This window comes from Haplochromis burtoni, unplaced genomic scaffold (genome assembly GCF_018398535.1).
Source record: "Haplochromis burtoni strain Fernald_Lab_line unplaced genomic scaffold, NCSU_Asbu1 Contig_39, whole genome shotgun sequence".
In the NCBI taxonomy this organism is placed as follows: Eukaryota; Metazoa; Chordata; class Actinopteri; order Cichliformes; family Cichlidae; genus Haplochromis; species Haplochromis burtoni.
Genome location: NW_024582400.1, coordinates 1,427,399 through 1,448,555, shown reverse-complemented (window position 1 = coordinate 1,448,555; position 21,157 = coordinate 1,427,399). Strand labels below are relative to the sequence as shown.

The following is a 21,157-nucleotide window of genomic DNA, read 5'->3' as shown; positions in this document are numbered from 1 at the left end:
CTTTCCTGTCTGTAAGCATAAATTTACAGTTACAGGACCTGAAGTTTACAAACTGTCCCGTTTAGGCGAACTCCAGATTGTGTAGCTGACATGTGTAGTTACCTTCTGAGTGAATGGGGAGGCAGAGGCTAAGCAGGCCCTCTCTGGTGTTGCAGGGGAGTTTAGAGAAAAGGGTCCCTTCAAACCAGAATCGGAGCGAGCAGCAGCCACGGCGTCTTTGATGGCGAAGAACACCGAACTGCCCAAGAAGAGGGTGGGTTCTCCAATACCCTGCACAGGAGACGAACATCAGCAATGCACCAAGTACGATAGAAAACTAAAAGACTGAGGTGTTTGGAAGTAATCTTCCTCCTTGTGTCTGACCTTTGAAGAGTAGATGGCGTAGGGGTTGTCAGAGTCGGGCAGCAGGTAGACGTTAAACTGCAGCGGCACATCGCAGACCGCCGGGACCTTGTACTGAGACGGTCCTCGAGTGTACAGCAGCCCGAAGGGAGAAAACTTCAGCTCCTCCAGAGTGTAGAGACCCAAACCCTGCATGAACGCTCCCTCAATCTGAGAGAAGGGAAGAAATCAAGGAGAGAGACGTTAATTACTACTCTCTGCTAAAAGTTGTTTTTTTACTTAACTAAATTCAGCTGTTCGGGTTTTAAAACACTGGGTGAAATGGGTGCAGCCACTTACTGAACCGTGCAAACGGGCTTGAGTATACATATCGACTGGGGGGGTTTGAACAGTTCTAACAAACCTGAAGGTCAGCTCAGGTAACTTTTGGCTCTGGACCTCTGGTTCCCCCTTTTTAAATGATTAAAATTGCCATGGTTTGGTTGCAGACAGCCCTCCGCGAACCTGGTTCTGCCAGAGTTTTCTCCCTGTTAAAAAGCAAGTCTTTTCTTTTCCATTTACACCAAGTGCTTACCCACAGTGGGTTGTTTGATTGCTGAGGGTTTCAATGCATTATTGTAGGGTCTTTATCTTACAATATAAAGCACCTTGAGGGGATTGCTGTTCTGATTTGGCACTATATAATAATTTGAACTGAATTACTTATTTGGTGTGACCACCTTTATTCCTCAGCACATTCTGAACTCTCTTAGCTTTGTCGTGCCTTTAATAAGGGTGGGTTTTAATGATGGATTCTGGCTTGGATAACGTGATATCAATTCATTAAAATCCTGAATCGATTGTTTTATACAAATGTATTTTGCCCAAAATTCCAGAATCTCAGGTGAAACGTCACAAAATTTTGACAACCACCAAACATTTAAAACGGTAAATGAGAGCAGGTACACGGCTTCTGCACAAAGACGTAAACACAAAGCCCGCGGATCAGAATCAGTGAGATGTGGCTTTCTCACCCGACGGCACGGACACGGTCGGGGCTGAAAGCCGACAGCTCACTGATTCTGATGTTTTGGCGGGTCCGAGCTTTGTGTTTACGCTGATTCTAAAGCTGTTAGTTTGATCTCTCTCCAAACAATATTGACTGAACAAGCAGCAAAAGAAGATCCAAACTAAGCTTCACATAAACATCGTTTTGAATTCCCTGACTTTTACCGTTTTGCATCCACCACAAAAAACCCCCAAAAACAACAAACCCCCACACTTCATGCACAGCTCTCTCTCTCTCTCTCTGTACTTCAAGAACAGTTTCCCGTCTATCCCTGAAATCTGTTTTCTGCATTATTCGCTTGCTTGTTACGCACAAGACTACTGTTGTTTACAGCGCTGTCGGCCGATGTTTTTCTTCTTTTCCTTTTACTCACTTCCAAAAAGAAAACCTAATTTCTGCTGTTCTATACTGAACAGATTTAAACTTTGTAAAATTATACAAAATGCAAAACGCTCAGCCGTGTCTCTAATAAAACCGCTGTAACTTCAGAGGTAATGTTCATAAGCTGATTAATGGTTTTCTTTCGTTTTTGATGTACTGCAGAATATTTTTATAAAATCCCAGGCCAGGAAAATCACCTTCATGTTTTTCTGTGTTTTATCTTCAGCTACTTTGACACAAAGGCATCTGCTGTGACGCTCACACCTTTGATAAAGTCTTGCGAGTGTCAGCTTCCTTTTTATAGATACACAAATATGTAAATGTACTGATCTGAATTATAATATTTCTGACTGTCTGAGGCAAAATTTCCCAAATTCAAATCAAACTGAATCGAATCGATTCAGGACCTTGTGAATCGGAATCGAATCGATTCTAGAAATCAGTGACGATACTCAGCCCTAGTCTTTAAGTAGTCTTCAGGAATAGTTCTCCAGGCTTCTTGAAGGACATTCAAAGCTCTTCTTTGGATGTTTCTGCCTTTTGTTCTGTTCTCTGTCAACATGATCCCACACTGCTTCAATAATGTTGAGGTCCGAGCTCTGGGGAGGCCGATCCATGACTGATAGTGCTCCACTGTGTGTTTTTCTGTCCAGGTATGATTTTACTGCACTGGCAGACCTTCAGAAAGCCCAGAGAACTATTTCTCAAGAACACAAATTCTGGCTCCAGTCTTTTTCATGCTGTTTACATTGTGTTGGTTAATGACACTGAAACAACTGCCAGGCAGTCATGCAAAGATGTAAAATGGCCGTAAGTCTGACCTGGCCCATGTCCACAGATGGGTTCACACTTTTGCCGATATCCACTACGATGTCAGTCCTCAACGTCTGCAAGAAGCACAAACATGAAAAGAAAACTAAAAAAGGATTCCTTTATTTTCTGGAAATATTCCTTCTGTTTGCAGCAAGTGGCATTCAGAGTCGAGACCGTTCAGACAGACCCTGTATTCTCCGGTGAGGCAATCCAGCTCCACCTCGGAGCAGCTCACTCCGTAGGTGTAGTAAGCATAAGGCTGGCCCTCCATCTTGTCCCAGTCGACGTAAAGGTCAGGACCTCTGAGGACAAACAGGAAGATACAGTCACTTACTGCTACTTCATCCATTATGGGGGTGGGGGGAGATTTCTACCATACTTGTAAAATCCAGTCGCTGACAAACTGATCTTCTCCATAAATGCTTTATTGGCCTGCGTTCAAAGAAAAGTTATGTTATTTACATGCTCCAAATCTAACAACATCATTCAAGGATTTTCGTACCCAGCTCTCCCAGGTTCCTTTGGGGTTCTTCTTTCTGATTGGCTCCAGTCGCTGGTACAGAATCTGGCAGGCATCTTTGACCGCCATGCCGTTAGCATCGGTACCAAAGGACGCAGCAGATGGGCAAGTGTTGGGAACGGTGTTGGTGCTGGTTTCACTGATGTAGATCTTTGAGGGCGGGATGTGAAGCTCCCGGCTCGCAATCTAACAAACAGAAAAAGCCAGACCCCGAAAGGCATAAATCTGGTGTTTTTCTGCTTTTTTGTAATAATACTGAAGCACAAATCTGGCCAAAGACAGACCAACAAAACGAAAACAGCAGTGACACAAACTTTACAGTATTTTTAATGTTCATCCTCTTAACGTCAATATCTGCAAATGTCTCAAAACTACAACCAACCCCCCCCCCCCCAAAACAGTTTACTGAACATTTCTGATACATAAGCTAATAATTAACACCTGCTCATTGCAGCCACAGATGTCCCGTGGTGCGACCTGGCCGGTGAAATTTGCACCTCAAACAGTGCAACTCTCGGGAACTATTTTCAGTGGCGGATAAATTAGAATTGGTGCCCTTTTTGCATTTGTGGCAAAACGATGGTGGAAGCGAGCATAACGGGAGGTAAACCTTTGTAAGCAGGTAAAAATAAAAATCGTGTCTACCGCTTCACCAGTGTGCTGCCTTCACATGTTTTCAGTGCTACAGTTATCTCACGCAGATTATCCAAATATAATGGTGTTAAACATTAAACTGGAAGGCTCTAATGTAATATGCAGCAATACCGTTAAGCTGTTGTTTTAATCCACCCAACAATTGTCTTCTTATCTTTTAAATAGCATTAAAATAAATGCATTTATCGTGTGATTCTTTAAGTCTTTTTATGCTTATTTCTTGATTTTGATGCACAAAATGATTTTATTATTTAACTATTTTTAACATATTCCCAATTTATACATCTCGACGTGCTATTTTTTTCCCCATGTACTCCATTTATATATTTACATTGTACATTTATATAGCTCAACATGTGTTTCTTATTATATTTATAAGATTTTTACATGCATACATTAACACTAATTAATTTAAGTTAACCTTTTGGAGTGCATTTTTTTTTTTTTTTTTTTTTTTTTTAAATACACAAATACATGATATTTTGTTATATACACATTTTTGTTGTTTCCAGTGAGGTGCTTCACACAGTACCTGCTGCATTTTCGTGTGGACTCCCTGACCCATCTCCGTCCCACCGTGACTCACCAGAACCGAACCGTCTTTGTAGATGTGGACCAAAGCTGCAGCCTGCCACAAACAAAACTGAACTAAACAGAAGCAAGCAGCTACTGAGCTGACTGCATGCAACCTGCAGTCGCGCAGCCACAGCAGTAACAACTACAAAGAAAAAAACACAAACACAAAGACCCTGAAACAGGCTCTTGTCTTTACACACAGGACTTGAGCAGAATTGGCTCTTTGGCTTCTGTAAGCTGTTAAAATCTAAGATATATTCTTGCACTGTGTCATTCTGCAAGACTTCACGGAGTCATTGTGACATCACAGGGTGTCATGCAGTGTTGTGCAGCTCTCTCCATGCCCTTTTGCATGATCTGTTACTAAATATGGCTTCTTTTTGTATGGCGCCAACAATGAAGGCAAAGTTTTTGCTGACTTTCACATCAGCAAAAACTTGTGAACATGAGCACAAAACTCTGGAAACTCCAAGCCTGCGGGGACAGAATAAGATCACAGACCTGATTAAGGAAGCCATCTGAAAAGGCGATGCCATATTTGATGGGGATGATGGAAATCCCCCTCTTCTTCCAGCGGTTCTGCTCGTTAAACTGCTCGATGGCGCCACGGCGGGCACTGTAGTCAGACCGGCGCTTGCACTCTTCCCAGCAGCGCAGCAAGTTCTCGGGGTTGAACTCAAACTTGTAGTGGGTGGTCGAAGGGCCCCTGTACATGTTCATCTCCCGAATCTGATGAAGGATTTTAAACATTTAATTAGATGCTGTTTTGTAAACCCGGTCGAGCTCGTGGCAGGAGAGGTTGGGGCGGAACCTTGTCGGCGGGGCATCCCAACACCATGGCAACGTCGTTGATCATGTTCTCCACGATCAGTAGGCCCTGGGGCACCCCAAAGCCCCTGAAGGCAGTGTTTGATGGCAGGTTGGTCTTGCATGCGGTGCCGCGACCTCGCAGATTGGGGATGTTGTACGCGGTGTCCATGTGGAGGACCATCTTCTCAGCAACCTGCAAACACCACAAAATCCACTCTTACGTTCTTTGGCGTTTCACTTACATTTATCTCCAGTAGCATTTCCTTTTTCCACTTACCAAAGGAGACTCATCTACAGTGTTGCCACTGTTGGCAAAGAACTGGAAATCTGCAGCAACAATCTTCCCATCATTCATGAAACCCACCTGAAACAAACAGCAGTCAACTCCCAGGATGATGATGAACACAAGTCAACAACGCCTTTAAAACTAAAAAGTTTAAAGATCTTTTGGTCACAACCTTTCAAAACTGAAGATGAAATCCTTTAAAGCCCACATTTGTAAACCACCAAGAAAGTAAGAAATGCAAGACAACTCTTTACAAAAAATACTGGAGCTACCGCTCAACCTCCTAGTAGATACACCTATGGTATTGATTTAAAACTCCTACATCGCTTCTTTGAGTTACTGGAGTCACAAACTTAGGCATCCACGTTTCACACCTGCTCGGTAGAGTGCAGACAATACCACATCAGCCTTTACAGCTGAGAGACAAACACAAACCTCTCTGCAGACTCTGCTGCACCTTGGTTCTGTCTTACATCACACTGTTTGAATAGTTAAAGCGCTGGAAGGCTCCCCTCACACAAAACACTCAGAATCCTAACCAATAAATAACGATACAAAGTATATTTGAAATTCAAAAGTAATTTTCTTAAAAACTAAATAAATAAAATAAAATCAAAACAGTGGGCAACACCTAAAAAATTAGAAGGTATATCCTGTGCACTTGGTTGTACCTTATATTTTCCCAGGGTGGGATGTCGGCCTCCTGTAATGAGCATGTCCTCGCCGCGCTCCAGGACACAGCGGACGGCACGATTGGTCCTTTAAACAGTTATAATAAAAGAAAACAAATGTAAGAACTTTCCAGCTTCTTTTTCTTTATTAATGTCTCTTCAGGCCTCAGTAACACAGGTCCAGACAGTGAAGGTAAGAGACCCTTAGCAACAGCCAGCTGCTAAGGAAATTGCTGTATTCCCCACTAGTTGGCCAGTGGCTACAGAGATGGTAAATGGCCTGTATTTATATAGTGCTTTACTAGTCCCTAAGGACCCCAAAGCGCTTTACACATCCAGTCATCCACCCATTCACACACACATTCACACACTGGTGATGGCAAGCTACATTGTAGCCACAGCCGCACTGGGGCGCACTGACAGAGGCGAGGCTGCCGGACACTGGCGCCACCGGGCCCTCTGACCACCACCAGTAGGCAACAGGTGAAGTGTCTTGCCCAAGGACATAATGACCGAGACTGTCCAAGCCGGGGCTCGAACCGGCAACCTTCCGATTACAAGGCGAACGCCCAACTCTTGAGCCACAATCGCCCGATAGCCACGATCGAGATGGTGCTGAAACAAAAACCTACTTGCAATTGCTTTGGTAACGTAGACCTTTTACTTTGAAAGTGAACGGCCTCTGTCAGATATTTGTGGCCTGGAGGTTACCAACCAGCCTGTGTGAAAGACTTGCTAATCCTTTGGACTCACTTCCATGCAGCCACCGAGGTGATAGAAGCCAAAACGGAGGTTCTGGTGACCTTCCCTCCAAAGGCTCCGCCCACTCTTTTGACATGACAAGTGACTCTGTTGGATGCGATGTTCAAGGTCTCGGCAACAGCATCCTGCACAGAGAGATCCAACCCACCTGCAGCTCTGACTTGTCTTTTATGTTCAACATGTGAGCACTGGTGAGCCATTACTCACTGAGTAACTCTCAGGTTCACTGACACACACCTGCTCCGTTTACCTGAATCAAAGTTGGCCACTGAGTGGAGATGTAAACGTTGAACTCCATCTCCTCGCCGACGGGAACCACCAGCATGCTCTGCGTCTCCATGTAGAAATGCTCCTGGCCTCCAATTCGAATCTCCCCTGAGGAGAAAACATGGAGAGTTTAAAAAGAAAAAGCAGACGTTTCTTCCGGTTGTTCTCAAACAACTTTTACCTTCATAAACCTTGTCGACAGTTTTAAAGGCTTCAGTCACATCTCCCCTCTGAAGCAACCGTCGTGGTTCAAAGTAAGATGACTTCTCGACGGCTTCCTGTCACAAAAAGTGTGACGTTGAAAAGTTTACCCATCTGCACTTTCAGCATTTTCTCCAGTGAATTATCAAAAAACAGAGCAAAACACCCCGATGTAAAGGAACAGAAACAGTTTTACTACTCAAACTATAGTATTCCCCATGATGCAGATGCTCAAAGGGTAAAAAGTCAAACCTCGATGGTGAAAATGGGGTCGGGCAGGTCTTCATAGCTGATCTTTACAGCTGCTGCTCCTCGTTTGGCGTGCGCCTTTGTGTCGGCGACCACCGCACATATCATCTGACCGATGCACGACACCTGCAGATATGGTGAGTGTCGTAATTTCCCCATTAGTGTTTAAATGTGAGTAAAGAGCAGCGGGTGCGCAGAAGGCTCTACCTCGCTCTCGGCAAGCAGCTCCTCATTATAGCCGCAAAATGTGCGGACTTTCTTCCCGGGAATGTCTTTGGTTGTGATGACGTCGACAACGCCAGGAAGCTGTAGGGCTTCGCTCACATCCAGCCCTCTGTCAGACAGCAAACATCAAAATATCAGCATGAAAACACCAGAAAGAGCCTCTTTTTCCTAATGTAAATGCACTAAAGCTCGTTATTTAAAGAGACAAACTTCACTTTGGAGCTTTTGAGTTTAATTATGCTGACTAGGGTGGGGCGATTGGATGAACATTAGTCCAATTGCTCATGCAAGTTAGTCGTGTTTGAGAAGTTTACCAGGGTGATTTATTTATTTGCCCATGAGTGAGTTTGCTAAGAATGATGGAGCTAATAGAAGCAGTCAACAGTACCCCCCCCCCCCCAAAAAAAATAAAATAAATTAGTGTATCTTTTTAAAAGCACCCTCTTTCAACTGCGAGCCACTGCACCCTCTTCAGAGTGCGCCCAAATGCTTGTTGATGGAGCTGCAGAAGCTGGTGATAGCCACGCATACTCAGCCAGATGGTGGACACGTACATACTCATGTAAGTTAGCCGTGTTTGAGTGCTTTGCTCGCACTATACGTCTGCACAAGCAGCACACTGCTTTGATTACATCCTTTTTCATCTGGTTTAAAGCCCAAACCCCCCCCCCCAAAAAAAAACAAAACACATTGGCAACTTTTTTCTTTAGTGTTTTTTTTTTTTACGAATTAACACGACTTGGCGCGATTAACAATTAAGCCAGCTGGAGCGCAGACTGACTCAAAATCCCTGAAATGTCTCCATCAATGCATTTTGGGAGTTTGTCAAAATTTTGTTCATTCTGCAATCCAGATGGGTTGAGAGCATTAAAATTTTTAGTCCTGACGACGGTGCTTATATTTATTTTCTTTTTTTTTGGAGGGGGGGGGGTTAAGTAGTTCGTCCATGTTTGGACTTCTTCTGTGTTGTAAACACCCAAATCAGACCGTGCATGATTACATTGCTCCGCCCATCAAAAAGTCTGCGCATACGCGAATATATCGCCCACGATTGCTGGACTGACAATTGCCGGTTGGAATTTTTTTTTTTTTTTTTAACATATCGCCCAACCTTAATGTTGATTGCAAAAGTGAAACCAACAATAATGCGCCAAACTCTGCAGTTCCTCTAGTGACCACTTGAGGCGGACTCCAAGCATGAGTCAGTCGCCATAGAGTCCCATGTTAAAATGCCTGACTTTACAGCAGAATTAAACATCTTTACAGCCTGAGACAAAATGTAACTTTACTCCTTCATAACTGCACAGGCATGATTTTCTTTAACATCCCTTGTCCAGTATATCCACCATCCCTCCTCTGCATATGTGCAAACCATCATCTGGCCCCCTGATGCACTGCCTTGTAATCTCAGTGACTCCCAATGAAAGTATTAACATCGCCAGATCTGCTGTCTGTCTTTTTGTTAGTGACACCATCCGTCTTTGGAAACAAAGCATGACCAGGACACACACACACACACAACAAAACCTAGAGGTCATCGCTCAGCTATCGCCATCTGGTGGTCTTTGGATAGAATGCAGGTTTTTAGATAGCTTTGCATTGCGAATGTGGAAGCCATGTTTTAAGGCTAACGTTTTAAAGGTTAAGCAAATCTGTGTCCATCTGGCTGCATTCCTCTGCCTTTCCTGTCACTTCCTGCAGCTGATCATGGTCTTCATGTTTCCTGTATGCATCCATTATTTTGCATTTCTATTGTTCGCGCAAATGTATGTCAGTCCACAGCCCTGTGGAAGTCCTGCTGACACAGCAGGAAACCTATTATGCAGTGCAAGCAACAGAAGAATCTGCTTTTTAGTGCTGCCTGTGTGAAGGGACCATAATTACTTGTGATCATGAACAAGACACCTCCTGTGGCCATTAGAGGAACTGTAGTTTTTGGCTTTTCCTTGTTGGCGTTGCCATTTGGTGCTTACGTGATCTTAGCGTGTGGTCGGGAGCTGGTGACCACCATGAGGAAGAGCTCGCCCTCTATCTTTGGGAGGTCATCGCAGTACACAGCCTCGCCTGTGGCCTGGCTGATGGCGGACCGATGCATCATGGGACGCCCTACTGCATCGTGGTTACTCTGGTCCTTTGAGACAGGCTGATGAGGAAGAGGAAGTAGTCGGGTTTATGAAGAAAGCACATCTGTTTTTGAGTTAAACCATTCTGAAAGCCATTTTGTAACCTGGAACTCCTGCAGGCCAGGTTGGATGTCTCTGGGTAAAGGTTGTATCTTCTCAGGGACCTCGTCTGTGATCACATTCTGTAAAAACACATTTCAGTCAGTTGGATTTACCACATTACCCCGCACTATTTCTTTAAAGTAGATCTCTTTTTACCATTGCTTTCAGCTTGTGCAGGACCTCCAGGTAGAATTTGAAGAGCAGACTAAGAGTCAGAGACCTACGAAACTCCACCTTCCCTCCTGGAGCTGAAGGAGGGAGGGCCAGCTCTTCCAGAAGGATGTCGTAGGCTTGGCCGAGGGTCTCGTCGTCCCACGGCCTGAAGGGAAGAAAAGCAAATCAGCACAAGGTGAGAAAGTAATGAAGTAAAGTAGAGAGCGGAAATTGAGGGGAAAACAAAGAGACCTCCTGATGATGGCCTGGCAGGTTTTGGCTGCACTGACTGTGGTCGGGCCCATCCCTCCGTAGTAAATACTGACATCCTGAACCACTCTGGAGCTCTCTGAGAACATCACCCTCATCCCGGCTGTCACGGTGGCGAAGGAGGCCTCCTTCCTCGGTGCGTGGCGTAAAGCCTGAACAAACTCCCCCTGCAGGTGAGACGAGGTGCAGCACTAGTAATAGTTTTCTTTTTAGCACATAATCTATGACAGACGCTCACAGCCACACAGTAAAATATGTGTCACCAGTGTGGAGGAGACGCAGCATGTTCTTACAAATAAAGAATAAAGTTTGTGTACCTTTCTGGAAAAGGGGATGAAAACGGAGAGGACAATCTCCTCCGGCTGCAGGATGACTTTCCCAAATCCCACGAAGAAGTCCTGATTCAGGGGAACCTCTCGTCTTCCTCCTGGTGAATTCATAGAGTTCAAGTTGCATTTTGTTTATTCATCACTCATCTTGATATATTTTTTTTTTGGACTCACCGCTGGAAATCACGCTGACTTTGCAGTTGCCGGCAGCCAAAATGGGATTCAGGTCCGAGTTGGGGTACGCACTCACGATGTTTCCTCCCAGAGACTAAATGCAGACACATTAAACTTGTACTCAGAAACAAGAGAGGAGATTATAATCAGTTTAAGTTTTAATTCAAGGCTTTGAGTTCTAGTTTCTTTGAAGCCAGCCCTCTTTTTGTCTTACAGTGCCCCCTCATGCCCACAGTGAAGATATTTCTTCTTTGTCTAGCTGATTTTTTGCATGACGTCTGACCCATGAGGAAACGTTCACTATATTGCAGTAGTATTTCTCATCATCTGCAGTAGACCTTCACTGGCTGAGCTTGCATGAGAGCAGCTGTGCCCTCAGCTTTGGCCACTCAGGCACCATTTAAACAATGTTAGACCGATGCATGAAACGTAACATCTTAGGAGCTTTTTACTTTCAGTTCTATGGGAAATTTAAATGTGGTGTTGGTTTTTTGATGTTGTGCAGCAACTGTTTGACTGGTTATTGTTAACCGGTTCCTGACACCCCAGTCACAGCCGTGCGCCGCAGCTGCAGCCATTACAGATCGGCCCTGTAAAATGAGCAACGGGCTCAGAGCACCTTCTGGAATAAGTGCAGAGCACTACAGCTCAGCAAAAAAAAATAAAAAAATGCTTATATGCAACAAAAGCAACACTTGCACCATTGCCTCACAGCAAGAAGGTCCTGCATTTGAATCTACAGTGGGGGTCTTTCTGCATGGAGTTTGCTTGTCCTTCCCAAGTCTGTGTGGTTTCACTCGGACTCCCTCCCAGAGCCCCAAAAACATGCACGGTGTTCGGTTAACTGGTGATTCTAAAGATGCCAATGTGAGCATGAACGGTCGTCTACATGTTGGCCCTGTGACATTGAAAACAGATAGATGGGTACATACAGGCTTAAAAATCATTTAAAAATGGCTTCATTCTCATGCTTTAGTCAAGCTCAACTGGATGAACTCCAACAGGCTTCTGCACACAAGCCTTCATCAGGGAGTTTCATATTTCACAAAAACAATGAGCCTTTTCTGCTCGCCCTCGGCTAAAATGCAACATGTGGTGAGAGGAACGCACCAGCACTGATGCAGTGTCCACAAAGCAGCAGTCCACGTTATTCAAACTTAAGTCTATGTTCCATAAGCAAGAAACCACAGTGCCAGTTACAAATAATATGAATACATCTCAAACAAGATGTATTAAATGTTCAAATAAATATGAGCAAATATCAGCTGAGGATCCTGCATCAGGATGATGTTAAAACAAAATCCTATCAATCTTTTAATTCTTGCTCTTTGTAATTAAAATTAAATGGGACTCTTTCACAGCGGCTGGTTAGTGCTACAGCAAGGGTTAATTTAAGCGATGGAAACAGGATGTGGAGGAGGGGGGAAAATAAATCTAGAAATGAAGTAAAACACAAATAATAACAATCAATGGCACATGTGCGATTTCTCCTTACAGCTACGTTTCGGATCTGCACACTTCCCAGGTTCCCCAGCTGCCGGTTCAGTGCTCTGAACACCTCAGTCTTCTCCTCCGGGAACTGAGGAACCAGCTTCTCCAAGACAGAGTGAAGCTCAGACAAACTGCAGCCCGCTCCCACCCAAACGCCTGCAGAGAGGAAGCACATTAACCAACTTTCTTTCCTTTAAATACCTCTTGCACACCCTAAAATAAACTCATTGCCTGTGCATGAACACCAACAGAGGGCTGGAGCCTCAGCTGAAGGTGTAGGTTACCCACCCTGTGGCGTCTGAGAGACCTCGAACAGCCCCTTCACTCTGGTTGGAGAGATGATCAGCGGATGTAGGATGCCTTTGAACTTCATGTCTGGACCTTCAGCACAAAGCAAATACAGCAGGTTACCGTATTTTCACGACCATAAGACGCACTGTACTAAAAGGCGCAGTCTCAGTTATGTGTGCCATTACTGTATTTAACACACACATAAGGCGCACTGGATTATAGGGCGCATACAAGTACCGTATGCGTATTTAAAAATAAAGCGGGAGCAAAACAAAGTTTGGTACTCACATTTTTATCATCAATCAAACCCATGGAAGTCCTCATCCTCTGTGTCTGAATTGAACAGCTGCGCTAAATCTCCATCAAACATGCCAAGTTCACTGTCTTCACCGTCAGAGTCACTTTCCGTGCTGTGCGGCTCCTCGGAAACGATGCCGGCTTTTGCGAAAGCTCGAACAACAGTGCCAGCAGACATGTTAGCCCAAGCATCTACAATCCATTGGCAAATTGTGGCGTAACTCGCCTCTCCACAGTGTGACTCACCGGGATGTCAAAAGTGAGCGGGACCTCGTCCATGTTTGTGATGTGGCTGGGCTGGATGTTTTTGTCGCCGATGTGTTTGCTGCAGTAGGAGCGGAAGATGGCCAGCTTTTCCTTATAATCCGCTGGAAGTTGCTGCGCTACCGTAGTCCTGGTCCGGATGGAAAAATGGCACCGTTTCATAAAACGAAAGCACCAAGACGGACCTCCTTGGAAATGTTCAATGTTCATCTCTTCAGCTAGTGAAACTGCTTTTAGCCGAATGGTGACCGTCGAAACGCTTCTCCCGCTCGCTCTTTGCTCGATGATCCACCGCTCGAGTCTTTCCTCCAACTCGGCCACACTTCACCCTTTAGCGTTCTCATTTTGTTCTCTACTACGTCCTCATTACAACACACAGGGCGCACTGCGCTATAGGGCGCGCCGTACTTTTTGAAGAAAATCTAAGACTTTTAAGTGCGCCTTATGGTCGTGAAAATACGGTAATCCGATACACTTTATAAAAGCAGGAGTCTAACCAGTAATTGATCTTGTTTAGAAACCTGAATTTGATCAAATAATGACAAAGAAAAATCTTTTCTCCATTTCCACTATTTAAATCATGTTAGAAACACCTCAGAGGGTGTTTTCTGCTGACCTATGTTGGTGTTGCCCATGACCAGGGGAGCTTTGGGATGTTTGGCCTTGAGCTGGATCAGCTCCTCCAGAGAAACCGGAGACACCCAGGTGACCCTCTCCCCATGAAAGGTGAGTGTTTGAGGGCTCGTTGTATCTGCCATCAGCTGTAGTGAAAAGGGACATTACTGTAGCATCAATAGTTTAACTGGAGCTTTAGATACATCCTGGTTTGGTGCAGGAGTAAGTGTGAATTTTAAAGACCTTCCTCGTGTTGCCTTTGATGACTTACAATCAGCTCTGGAGGGAAGATCAGCTCCTGTGTTGGATCCAATGGCAGAAGATCCAGTTTGTCAAAGAGCTGAGGCTTTTCCTGCAGACGAGAAAACAGAAAGAAATAAACCCGGATTAACCCCCGTGGGCCCTCATGCACTCCTGACAACCTCAGCATGCTCCCAAAGAGACTGTGGTGGCTCAGGAACAATCTGTTCCAACTTCTGCAATCAGGCAGAAGGTTCCGCACCATCCAGGCAAGGACAAAGACTCAAGAGGAGCTTCTATCCCCAAGCCATGCGGGTCCTAAACCAGAACATACAGCATTTTTACTTCATGTATATAATGTTCTCTCCCTTTTTGCACACCGTGTCGTGATACATTTCACCGCATGCTTTGTCACATGTATAACTATGCATGTGCCAAAGAATCTTGAATCTCCTCTGAAACCTAGGTAAGGCCATCACTGAACTCCTGAATTGTCTGTGGCTCCACGTGGCAGTGTTTGAGGCACTGACTCATTAAGTCTCTGAGGTTCTCACGTGGCTTTTGGTCTGAGGAACGTGAAGGCCAATCAATGCTTCGTCCAGGAGCTGCCTACACACTCTGGCCACACAAAGCCGGGCTTTGTCCTTTACTCTGATGAATCAGGGTCCCCTCAGCATAAAGATGGACACTGATGTCCTTGAAGTTTAACTGCCTGTTACACTGTTGATCAGGTGTTCAAGAGCAGTGCATAAAAAGAACAGCAACACCAAATATAAGCTAATTGCTTGATTGAGCAGTTAAAGGTCAGAAGAATGTGCTTCATTAAAAGCAGCATCAGTAAAATGAGAGGAAAACAAGAGAAGCCCCCCCCCAAAAAAACAAAACAAAACAAACCAAACCAAACAAAACAAAAAAACTCGGGTTCACCTGCTCAGGTTCATCACCATTTTTCTCTCCATTGAGGCAGCAGTTTGCAGCACCATTGGCTTGGCAGCAGTTGGCTTCCTGTTGGCATCAACGTATCAATTTGTTTATACTCGTGTTCTCACATTTCTCTCTTTTTATATAAATGTGAAAAAAAATTGCCTAAATTAGAGTGTACCTGACAGAAGGTCCTGCAGCCTTCCACAATGGGTCGATATCCGGTACACCGACACAGATTACCTGAAGAAACGCCACAGTGAGTTCATTTTACTTCGATGATAAATGTCATCAAAACATATCAAAGTTTTCCCCAACAAGAAGCCGTGAATTATAAAAACACGTGCGACTCCAGCTACTCTTTGCAACCTGGCTTTGTTCACTACCTGCAGATCACACATGAGGGTAGGAACATACATCAACTACAAGGCAGGCTCTCATGCAATTTTCCACCCTCTCTCATATTACTGTATAAAACATTTTCCCTAACTGTGATGTCCAAGTGAGGTCTGACACAGATTTTCACCACAAGTTTTTAAGAGTAACTAGTTTGCTGTCCAGGCATGAAGCCGAAATGCCACGTTCACGGAGAGGAGAGGGCCTCAAGAACACCTGCAGCTGCATCTCAAGACTTAACCCTTTAAGGCCCACCATAGAACCAAGTCCGCCAGAGCTCACATTTTTTTTTTTTTTAAAATAAACACACTGTAGTGTTTTTGGGAGCATTTCAAGTTGCTATACATCAATACAACAGTTATATCCCAAATTTCAAAAATATGTATGCATTAAGTCCATAGTAACTACATTAATTGCAAAAAAGTGCAATAAACTACAAAAAATAAATTGAGAATCATCTTTGTTTTATTTTGTTTGTTTTTCTACATATTTCTAGTTAGAGAAATTTCAGAGGTCTATCCCTCAAAACTGTAAATGCAAAAAGTTGCACAAAATAGTTTCCAACCACAGGAATTTATTTTGAGTGTTTTCATAGTTTCATTTTTGAGATACACCAATTTTTATATACTCCAGGAAAATAATTATTATAATGCAAATTTGCAAAGAAACCAAAAACAAAACCGCATGTGCATCAAAATAAACCATTTCCAGCAGTGCAATTTGAGTTCTAAGCATCCCAGGAACCATACAGAAAGGCATAAAGTCAAACATGACTTTTATAAACAACAATAAATCTTATTAAATTCCCTGTAGGGAAAAACTAGGTCTCCCATGAAAATGACGTCACTTCTGGTTTTGGCAGTCGATGGCGGACATGTGATAGTTCGCGCTAACATTTACTCCAGCATAGGAAGTGTTCTGAACAGCTGATCGGATTGGCAAAGCGTGTTTCTGGAATATTATGTTTTTGTTGCTGCAAGTGCTTTTTATGCAATTTTTTGCAAAGCTATATGTGGAAGGAAATGACCTAGCGCAAGTTGAATGCATTAGATGCAAGTCCTCTGGTTTTATGCAAAAAAAAAAAAAAAAAAAAAAAAAAAAAAAAAAAAAAAAAATTCCGCTAGCTTATGTGGTTGCAATTCTACCGGGATTGAAAATAGTTATGCAAAACGGAGCGTGCCCGCTTCGACTGGCCTTTAATTAATCATCTTCAAATGTTTTTAAAAATAAATAAGCTTTACACAAAAAGTATTTGCGCAGGGATAGCAGCCTGGCACCTCCTCCTCATGCTGGTCACACACTAATGTGGGATGGCGTCCCATTCTCCAACCAGCATTTGTCAAAAGTCAGCTCAGGGCTCGCAAAATTGCTAGCCCGACGTCCCGGGGCTAGCGATTTTTCGAGTCGGGCTACCAAAATCTATCTCTGCCCTGCCCGTCGGCCTATCATAGGAAGGAAAAATATATGTCAATGCTTTTGCATTCTTTCGGAAATGTAGCTGGGTAATTATGTCATTGGCATCGGTGAGCCACTGTCAATATGTGACATATTGAAATCGCGTTTGAATTTGCGCTTGTTTTTTGCTTTCACTTTGCAATCGAGCGAACTGTGTATAGAGAGCGACAGCACTGATCTGTGAGTGATGATAATTTGTGCACCAATTCCTCTGACATCGTCTTATCAATCGTTAGCTTACTATGCAAACATGACAAGTGAAATCTCCCGCAGCAAGCTTAAACATGTGAGAGGTTGATCGCGCAGAGAATCGCTGAGCTTATGTGAGTGCGTGTGTAAAAGCAGCAGGATTTATATTTTAGTTCTGCTGAGCCAAATAAGACAGGTCAGGGTGAAGAAGTGACAGCCAAAGAAAAGCTTACCACAAAACTGAAAAGTTATGACAAATCAGACTATAAGGCAAAAAGAAAGTGCAGCTTTATGGTTTCATGGACAAAAGAATTTCTGTGGCTGCAATATGACGAGCTAAAAAACCAGGGCTGCACATAAGTGGTCCGCAGGTGCGCATTCGCTGTCAAAATAAAAAACACGCACAAGATGAGAAGTTGCAACGCGTGTTTGCGTACATAAGATTTTCTGGAGGAGGACAGACATTTGTTTAGAACTCTTAAAGATGTCGAAGAAGCTCCTTTAAGCAATTACTGTGATGTTCCTCCACCTCCAAAGAAATGTCAGGAGTCCGAACCACAAAAGAAGCACGTATTGCTCAGTCTGCAATACTGAGCAGTAATTGCAAATTACATACTTAAAATAAACCTGAAAATCAGTTTAAAACAGCGTACTATGTTGCAAAGAGTGAACTACCACTGGCACAATTTAGCAGTCTTTGCAAACTTCAAAAAGCAAATGGCCTAGATCTTGGTTCCACTTGCCTCTTACCTGTGACTTCAGTGGAAATTTCGAATTCAGGATCTGACACAGACTGATTCATGTCCTACACAGTTCTTACTAGGGCTGGGCGACATGGCCTAAAATCAATATCACGATAAATTGAGCAGTTGTCCATTTATCGTTATCGAGGTTGATAACCACCCCAAGTGCCAAAAACAAACTTTTTTTTTTTCCATTTGATGGGGCTGTGGCAGGCAGCATAGTTCCTCCAGTTATTTTGATATTATTCCCCCTAGACCTATTCATTGCAATTATATTATTACCACTTTAAAGGACTGTAAAATGTCACTGAAAATAAATGAAGACAATAGTAGTAAGTACTTTTAGTGGTTAAGATTTATTAACTGAACAAAATAAAAAGTGTAGGATACAATATGTAACCATGCTCTCTAAAAAAAAAAAAATGTGTATCCCTTGTAAACAAAATAGTTTAATACTAAATATGTTTCACATTGGCTATTCACAAAGTAAACAATGATTGTGCAAATGTAATGCCATCATGGACAAAGGCCTCTCTGCTAAGACCTTGAGGTACTATAACTTGTAAACAAATAATGTCACAAACACAAATGTCAATTGAACACAGAAAAAACTATAATAAATACTAAACACTGCCATGTGACTAGTGAAAACTATAAACTCTTAAACAAAACATTAAATAGTGCTGTTTGCAAAAAACTTCAATAGAACACTGATAGTTAAAATTAGGCAGGGCTTGAACAGGGCACTTCAACAAGGGGCAGCAGCGGACTTGGTATCCTGAGCGGTTCAGTCAAACTACTGTTGTAGATGTTTACCTGAGTAGTGTTTACTCCAGGTTCTTGCTAAGAAACACAAGCATATTGACCATGTCAGGTTTCAGGCAGGATCTGAGGCATGTCACAATGTTTCCTCCAGAACTGAAAACCCGCTTGACAGCTTTCACAATATTTGGGCCGTTGTCAGTTGTTATAGCAACAAGGTCCTCTTCACTGATGTCCCATGCAGACAGCATCGCTCTCAACCCCTGTCCAACCATCTCCCCCGTGTGATCAGATGGAAAATAGGCCGTCTCGAGCACTCTGGTACGCAGCTCCCATTTGTTGTCGATGTAATGAACTGTGAGACTAATATACGGCTCCATTGTACGGCTGGACCAGAGATCGGATGTGGCTGCAACGTGCTTAACGTATCTCAATTCAGCAGCAACCTTTTCCCTCTCTGTGCTGTACATGCTGGGAATGATAGTTTTTGAAAAATATTTTCGTGATGGGAGTTCGTATTGTCAATTATTTTCATGAAGTGTCTGAACCCGTTGCGTTCCACTGTAGCAATAGGAGCCATGTCTTTTGCTATGTGGTAGCCTATAGCATTTGTGATTTCTTGCCATCTTTTTGAAGTTCGCTCATATAGTTGAGTACTAGCAAATGCTTCGGTTATTGACCGCTGCCTGGTGGAGGAAGACGTTTTTGCTGGTCCTCCTACTCTCTTTCGTGAGCTTTTTTTATGTCTTCGAATTGAATCACATGGTTGTGCTGCAGGTGGTGGAAGAGGTTGGTTGTGTTACCTTGACTTGACGCAACAGTCTTTTTGCAGAGTTTACATTTAACAATTTTTTGATCAATATCATCCTTGTTGAATCCAAAATGTTGCCAAACGATTGATGATGCATTTTTTTTGTTAACAAGCGTCTCCTCTTCCTCCTCCACCAGCTCTACCTCCGTCGCTGCTGCTTCAACATTTAAATCGTCCTCCATTTGTTCACCCGTGTCTCGTCTTGTTACAGGTAGTAGAGTCATGTGACTCCACCCCGTCAAGTCTGTAACGTAGCACAGCGTCTTAAAGGGACATGAACATCGCCAACCTGCACATGCCTTTTCTTTTTTTTTTTAAATACCGAATTTACCGACATGGGCAAAATGACGTCGATGAGAGTCATAAATTTCGGTAACGATAAATTTTTGATATATCGCCCAGCCCTAAGTTCTTACAAGTTCATAGAAATTTCTGTTCAATTAGAACCAAGTATTTGAGTTGATGATTGTAATTTTTATACAATGTTGTAATTTGTGTTTTCAACAATTTTTTGATTAATGTTTTGTTTCCTTTACAATATTATACATTAAAGTACAATATTGTAAAGGAAACAAAACAGGAAACAAATCAATCAAAAAATTGCTCTTTTTTTATTCAGGCTACTTAAATTTATTTTGGGCTACCAAAAACTGAAGAGTCCCTGCCTGAAGGGCTACCAGGGATTTTGAAATTTTGCGAGCCCTGCAGCTAGTGTGACTGAGTTAGTTATAAATAAACTTGACCTGCCAGCCAACACGCCTTACCTGACTCCTACAGTCTGGACATTTCTGTACTACAAATCTTTTTTTATTCATCTCAATAAATATTCCCATAATTAATACTGGATTTCTGATTTTCATTAACTACAAGCCATAATCTTCAAAATTCAAAAGAGCCCTCAAGAAAAAAGTAGAATATCTGAATGCTTTTAAGTCAGAGTGGTTACTCTCCTAAAAAAGTACTGTGTGTTCAGCTGACTGGAGAGAGTGACTGTACCATTTACTGACAGGAAGGACAAAAGTTGGGCAACACAACTATTCACCGTTACATGTGACAAACTATGACAGCAGAAAAACAAACAACTCAAATGAGAGTGAACACACCAGCCAGAGCCTGGGTGATGTCGTCCATGGTGGGCTGCGGTTTGTTCCTCAGCAGAGCGTACGTGGACATCACCATCCCCGGAGTGCAGAAGCCACACTGGGAGCCGTGAGCCTTGGCTATTCGCTCCTGGAAGGACATAACCACAAACCTAACAGTTTATCTTGTGTTTGCAGTTGTTTTCCCCCCCCCCCCAGTTGGTTTACAGTTTGTTTGCATGTAAATAAAGTTGGCCATTAAAATGAAATCACAGAATTAGCCAAACAACTCATCAGGAGGAATGCTGTGGAATAAAAGCGAACTTTCCAAATAAACATAGATGACATAAATAACAGGGGTGTCCCTGGAACTGACCTGCACCGGGTGGATCCTGGTCTTGGTGCTGCCAATGCCCTCCACTGTGGTGACTGCGGCTCCGTGGAGCTGACAGAGCGGCAGCAGGCAGGCGTTGGCTGAGTAATGGCTGATGGTACAAGTAAAGGTGACTTAAGGCAAGTATTAGCAGATTAAGCAGTAATGGTAAATGGCCTGCATTTGTATAGCGCTTTTCTAGTCCCTAAGGACCCCAAAGCGCTTTACACTACATTCAGTCATTCACCCATTCACACACACATTCACACACTGG

General features: G+C 43.3%; 1 protein-coding gene across 1 annotated transcript in view; it reads right to left on the bottom strand.

Annotated features, from left to right (window-relative positions):
• The window catches only part of aox6 (aldehyde oxidase 6), a 39,424-nt gene that overhangs the window by 6,092 nt on the left and 12,175 nt on the right, over window positions 1-21,157 (bottom strand). Inside the window, exons 4-33 of the mRNA XM_005919932.3 lie at window positions 20,887-20,995; window positions 20,535-20,661; window positions 15,257-15,318; window positions 15,082-15,159; window positions 14,186-14,266; window positions 13,916-14,060; window positions 12,736-12,828; window positions 12,452-12,603; window positions 10,957-11,050; window positions 10,771-10,880; window positions 10,436-10,620; window positions 10,187-10,349; window positions 10,033-10,110; window positions 9,779-9,948; window positions 7,788-7,914; window positions 7,584-7,706; window positions 7,312-7,408; window positions 7,114-7,238; window positions 6,855-6,988; window positions 6,102-6,189; window positions 5,422-5,508; window positions 5,146-5,337; window positions 4,836-5,063; window positions 4,291-4,386; window positions 3,087-3,290; window positions 2,964-3,016; window positions 2,772-2,886; window positions 2,593-2,658; window positions 364-552; window positions 103-270 (exon numbers count right to left, since the gene is read on the bottom strand). Coding sequence (XP_005919994.1) covers window positions 103-270; window positions 364-552; window positions 2,593-2,658; window positions 2,772-2,886; window positions 2,964-3,016; window positions 3,087-3,290; window positions 4,291-4,386; window positions 4,836-5,063; window positions 5,146-5,337; window positions 5,422-5,508; window positions 6,102-6,189; window positions 6,855-6,988; window positions 7,114-7,238; window positions 7,312-7,408; window positions 7,584-7,706; window positions 7,788-7,914; window positions 9,779-9,948; window positions 10,033-10,110; window positions 10,187-10,349; window positions 10,436-10,620; window positions 10,771-10,880; window positions 10,957-11,050; window positions 12,452-12,603; window positions 12,736-12,828; window positions 13,916-14,060; window positions 14,186-14,266; window positions 15,082-15,159; window positions 15,257-15,318; window positions 20,535-20,661; window positions 20,887-20,995 — 3,739 coding nt within the window. The remainder of the gene's footprint in view (window positions 1-102; window positions 271-363; window positions 553-2,592; window positions 2,659-2,771; window positions 2,887-2,963; window positions 3,017-3,086; window positions 3,291-4,290; window positions 4,387-4,835; window positions 5,064-5,145; window positions 5,338-5,421; window positions 5,509-6,101; window positions 6,190-6,854; window positions 6,989-7,113; window positions 7,239-7,311; window positions 7,409-7,583; window positions 7,707-7,787; window positions 7,915-9,778; window positions 9,949-10,032; window positions 10,111-10,186; window positions 10,350-10,435; window positions 10,621-10,770; window positions 10,881-10,956; window positions 11,051-12,451; window positions 12,604-12,735; window positions 12,829-13,915; window positions 14,061-14,185; window positions 14,267-15,081; window positions 15,160-15,256; window positions 15,319-20,534; window positions 20,662-20,886; window positions 20,996-21,157) is intronic.